The sequence below is a fragment of the Papaver somniferum genome, chromosome 2, assembly GCF_003573695.1.
Source record: "Papaver somniferum cultivar HN1 chromosome 2, ASM357369v1, whole genome shotgun sequence".
Classification (NCBI taxonomy): domain Eukaryota; kingdom Viridiplantae; phylum Streptophyta; class Magnoliopsida; order Ranunculales; family Papaveraceae; genus Papaver; species Papaver somniferum.
This window is the reverse complement of record NC_039359.1, coordinates 162,879,064-162,884,174: the sequence shown is the minus strand read 5'-3', so window position 1 is coordinate 162,884,174 and position 5,111 is coordinate 162,879,064. Positions and strand designations below refer to the sequence as shown.

Below are 5,111 nucleotides of genomic sequence, written 5' to 3'. Positions count from 1 at the left end.
CCATTGTGTATCTCTTATTAGATCTATGAATGTTAGGAAGATAGAACTCAATGATAAATACCTAGGTATACCTCTTTTTATCACTAAAAATAGGACTGAGAGTATGTCTCATCTAAACACTCACCATGATTCTAGAGTGTCTAATTGGAAAGGTAAACAATTAGCTCAATCAGGTAGATCCATACTTGTCCAGCACACTTTAAAATCTTCTTCTAACTATCATATGAACTCCTTCCTTATCCCTGATAATATTATTAACAAAATGGAAAAATCTCAAAGAGACTTTTGGTGGGGGGAAATGGTCACAAGGGATACTATTTTAGAAAATGGGAGAAAATGTGTACTCATAAACTGCAGGGTGGTCTAGGTTTTAGGAATCTAAAAAAGATGAACTTAGCCCTTCTTACTAAAACATCTTGGCTCCTTATACATTCTCCTAACGATCTGTGGGTCCAAATTCTTAGGTGTAAGCACTTTAAGAACTGTCACCCTCTCCACTACAAGAAACCTTGGTCTATGTCTTGGGTCTGGTCTAGCATTTGTGATGGTCTTGATATTCTAAAACAACATGATCATTGGGACATCAGAGATGGTAGCACAATTAATGCTTTTTCAGATAACTGGATTCAAAATCCTTCCCAACCTTTGTGTGTTAGTTACCCAAACCCCAACCACAAAGTTGCTGAGTTTATCAATCATGAATCTAAAACTTGGAAGACAGAGCTAATAGAGTCCTTCTTTACTAGTGAAAACAGTCTGAAAATTTGCAGCATGAGAATTCCAATTTCTGGTAGTGACACTTTAATTTGGCCTTACAATAGAAATGGTATCTTAAATGTCAAATATGTTTATAAACTGCTAGCTAATGAACTGCCTCATAATTCTAGTCCCAACCCTGATTTTGATACTCATGAGGCTCTTTGTAAATCTCAAATTTTTCCTAGAACAAAATTGTTCATTTGGAAATGTTTTGAGAATATTTTACCTACAGGAAACAAATTAGCTAGATTCAATCACAATCATGATGATAGGTGCAAATCTTGTAACTCTGGTGCTTCTGAAACCATTGAACATATGCTGCTTCACTGTTCTTTTGCAAAAAATGTCTGGTCAAATATTCCTGTTGTTAGTCACTCTGTTTTGCAGGATTCTGATTCCAATATCAGTATTAAGAACTGGATTTCTAAGTGGCTTGTTACCAAAACATTGCAAGATAAATCATCTACTGTCCTAACTACTGCCTGGTGTATATGGAAAGACAGATGCTCAAAAGTGTTTGATAACAAACACTTAAATCCTCATATTACAGCTAGAAATGCCTTAAGAATTGTGGGTGAAACTATCAGTGCACTTACCCATGTTCCTGTGCCAAATATCACCAATGTGGCTACTGTTAATGATTCTAGTTTTCATGACTCTATTTCACATAATTGTATTCTTATCTATTGTGATGCTTTTTTTGACCATAATTCTAATGACTCTGGTGTTGGGATTGTGGCTATAACTTCTTCAGGTGAATTCAATGGCTGCAAATTAGTCTTAGAAAGGAGCACATGTTCTGAAGGAGCTGAAAGTGCAACAATTCTGGAGGCTGCAAGTTAGATTAAGAAGAATAACTTTCAGAACTTTTACATTATAAGTGATGCCAAAAACATTATGGCTTATTTGAATAACAGCAAAGGCCAAACTAGTTGGACTTCCTGCTCAGTTTTAGATGATTGTCTTTTCATTCTTAAAGATTCACTTCCTCTGGGATTTATTCATCTCAAGAGAGATCTTAATAGTTTAGCAGACATAGCTGCAAAACACAGTAGAATTATGAAAATTTCAAGAGAATGTGATGCTAATAACTACCCCTATTTTCTCCCTCAAGCTGTAATTTCTCATTAGTAATGAAGTCATTCTTTTCCTAGCAAAAATAAAAAATCTCTCTAATAAGTTATCTCCTTCTTGTCTCTACAGCTTCTTCCTTCACTTCTAATTCTCCTTAAATAACGATGGCCATATTTGATAATTATGAATAGTAACGGGCCACTTTCAGTATTTTCGTAACCAACTGTGGTCAGGTACTTGGACTTTATGTAGAGAAAGAAATCATCGCACATTCGAGGAAGAATGCATTTACACGTACGAATCACGATTGATAATGATTTGGACATTGAGGCTAAATCTCTGGTGATGGCGTGGTAGTCTGTGGCAGGTTATAATTTTCTTTGCTTTTTAGTTTGCTGCCTCTAGTAGCATAACTCTGTACATTCTTCTTCTCAGTACAATTCTCTCTTTCATCTAAAAATTAAAAAAAGTAGATGTTGTTCAGTTTGTTTGCCGTATATATACCGGAGGGGGAATGGTGCATCTTTCATGATCAATGCCACGACCCCTTTCATGAGGATTGCATCCATACATGGTTAATCACAAGATTAATGTTCCCGTGTAATTTCCCCATTTCTCGACCAAATTTCACGAGAATATTAAACCGGTGAAGAAAAAGAAAATAATTATGATATAGCTAGCATTTTAAACTCAAACTTTATTCCTCATAAAACATGATTATCACATGCATTTTTAACTAAATATATATGTTTTACATAGCCGAAAACTTATTATATATAGCTAGCAATTCTCCATTCACGCACATATATCATAAGATCATGAGTGTAAGTTTTTTTGCCGAAGGCTTTTGATTACAGCCAAAGGGCACCAACACGTTTAAGAAGACGAGTTAGTGAGCCATTAAGGTGAAGTGCCATGACTTCACTAGCACCACCAACCAATTCACCGCCGATGAATACAGCAGGGACGGCAGGGTTACACCCTCTCTTTATAAGTGCTCTCTCCATTTCTCTTCCCTTTGGGTCTTCATCAAGTTCATGAACGGCTGCATTAACACCTAGTTCGGAAATAATAAGACTCTTTATTGAATGACTCATACAACACGAGTTCTTACTGAAAATAACCACTGCCTTTTGTCCAGCTAGCCTTGCAACTCTCTCCATTTCGAATACGATCTCTCAAATTACTATCTGCGAAGAAAATGTCACTAGTACAGTAGCACTGTTATGTAAAGGGTATGGTTTTTCTCCCTGATGCAAATAACCACGTACTTCGGATATAAATGTCAGTTGTTAATTTACATCTATCAAAGAAAGAAACTGATGGAAAATAAGGAAAAATGCGGGAATTCAGAAGTAAAAGACTTTCAAAAAGCAATTTGATGAAAATGGGTTGCAAGAGAAAGCTTAGATTAGCAAACTGTTTTTGAATGTGTTTTTTGAGCTTACAATGAAGAGGTATTTATAGTGTTGGCAGATGAAATGGATGATGGTTATGGATAATGTTTATTTGTGGAAACAAGAAAAAGCTGGATGATATTGAGACATTCCATTTGATATATATATTTTTTTTTTTAATTCCATTTCGAACATGTATTTCTCTATTGATAATGCTAGTTTTTATTATTTGTTACTCCTTGTTCAATAAAGTTAGTTTGCATGCAAACATCCTTAATCATATCCTAGATAGGCCTAAATCAAAGGATGCCAGTGATAAGACCGTACAACTGTGTACTTTTTTCCGGGACACTCGTTTAGGAAAAAACCATTTGTAGGAAGATACTAGAGGCGGACCAACAGTGTGAGCCCAAATTTAGACATGCCACCTTAGAGTCATACTTTAGTTTATCATAAGTATTTACGCCGATTCTAATAATCAGTCTTTGCTCATATCATTCCTTAGTGACAGACCCTGCTCAGTTATTGTATGAAACAAGATTGAAAATGCAGCAAGATTTGTTCAAAATTGATATTGAAACCCCACTCTTGCATGGTAGTTTCTTTGTTATTGAAGTGTTCACAATTATAATTTACCTGAGGAGGCTCATTGATATATGATCAATATTGTAAATGAACTGAATTTTTCATGGAGCAAATTTGACAAAGTAGTGTTACTTACTGTTGCTATCAATGGAGAACCTGCTGAGTCATATATATGAGGAAGAATTAGAATTTTATCCATTGGATGGAACTTTTCCTTTTCACTATTGGACAACCTATATTATTCTCAAAATACAATTTTAGAAATAATCAAAAATGAAAATGAATGAATGAGAAACTAAACCTTAAGAAATAAAATAGAAAAACAATAGGAGATAAATATTTTTTAGGTCATCAAGGAAAGTGAAAGGTGAGATTTAGTGACACTTCTGTTTTCATCTATCTAAAATCAGAATCTGTGAGTCATGCATATCGATTTTTCTCAATTTTGCATTGGTTTAGGATAACATAGTCTCCACATCAAGAATATAACGGTAGGGGTCGATGAATATCTAATCTTTAGAACGTGTCCCTTTTACCTTTGTCATGATAAAACCATAAAAACTTTTAGACCGATCAATCCATTATCGTACGACGCAATACAAAATCTTGGCCTGATGGGAAATGGCCCTTTGCTACGCGTTCAACCAACATTATTGAAAGGTTGAGATTCCAGTACTTGTCATCATATCATATACAAACAGCTGTGAGGAAGAGATAATCAGACTCGTCTACGTTTGTATGTATGTACTGGACTGATATTCTTCTCTGCTTACGTTGGCTCTGGCTGGTTTGGAGATACCATTTCTGCCATAAGGAGATAAGATTCAGTGGGTTTTGATTCTTTGTGTCGTGAATGCCGCAATCCAACAACGTGAAGATGAGCATCAAACTAACAAAGTGTGAATGTTAAGCCACATATTACACATGCATGAGCATCTTGTTTTCCAAATAATAGAGTCCTGTTACTGTTACGAGGTGGGAAAGAATGGATTTGAGGAGAGAAAAAATTAGACTAAATTCAAGTCAATGTTTGGTCAAAGTAAAACTTAGTCAAAATAAATATACTTTTGTTAAATTCCAATCCTGCCATCACTAAGGTACAGTTCTTCATCACTTGCGACTCCGACGAGCTGTCTTCTTGGAAAATCCCTAACTGTTTTCTATGAACAACCAACTTATTTTCTATGTCAAAGTTATCCCAATTGTGAATATCATCTCAATGTTTTTTTGTCAGCTTTCGGTGAGTCGACACTTAATTTTGAAATTTCCGATTTTCAGAATTTTTACATTACAAGT

General features: G+C 35.1%; 1 protein-coding gene across 1 annotated transcript; it reads right to left on the bottom strand.

Moving 5' to 3' along the window:
- Positions 1–2,576: 2,576 nt before the first annotated feature.
- Positions 2,577–3,278, bottom strand: LOC113354222 (monothiol glutaredoxin-S7-like). Its single transcript, XM_026597624.1, has one exon. The coding sequence runs from the start codon at positions 2,994–2,996 to the stop codon at positions 2,685–2,687; it is 312 nt and encodes a 103-aa protein (XP_026453409.1). The 5' UTR covers positions 2,997–3,278; the 3' UTR covers positions 2,577–2,684.
- Between the last annotated feature and the right edge of the window lie 1,833 nt (positions 3,279–5,111).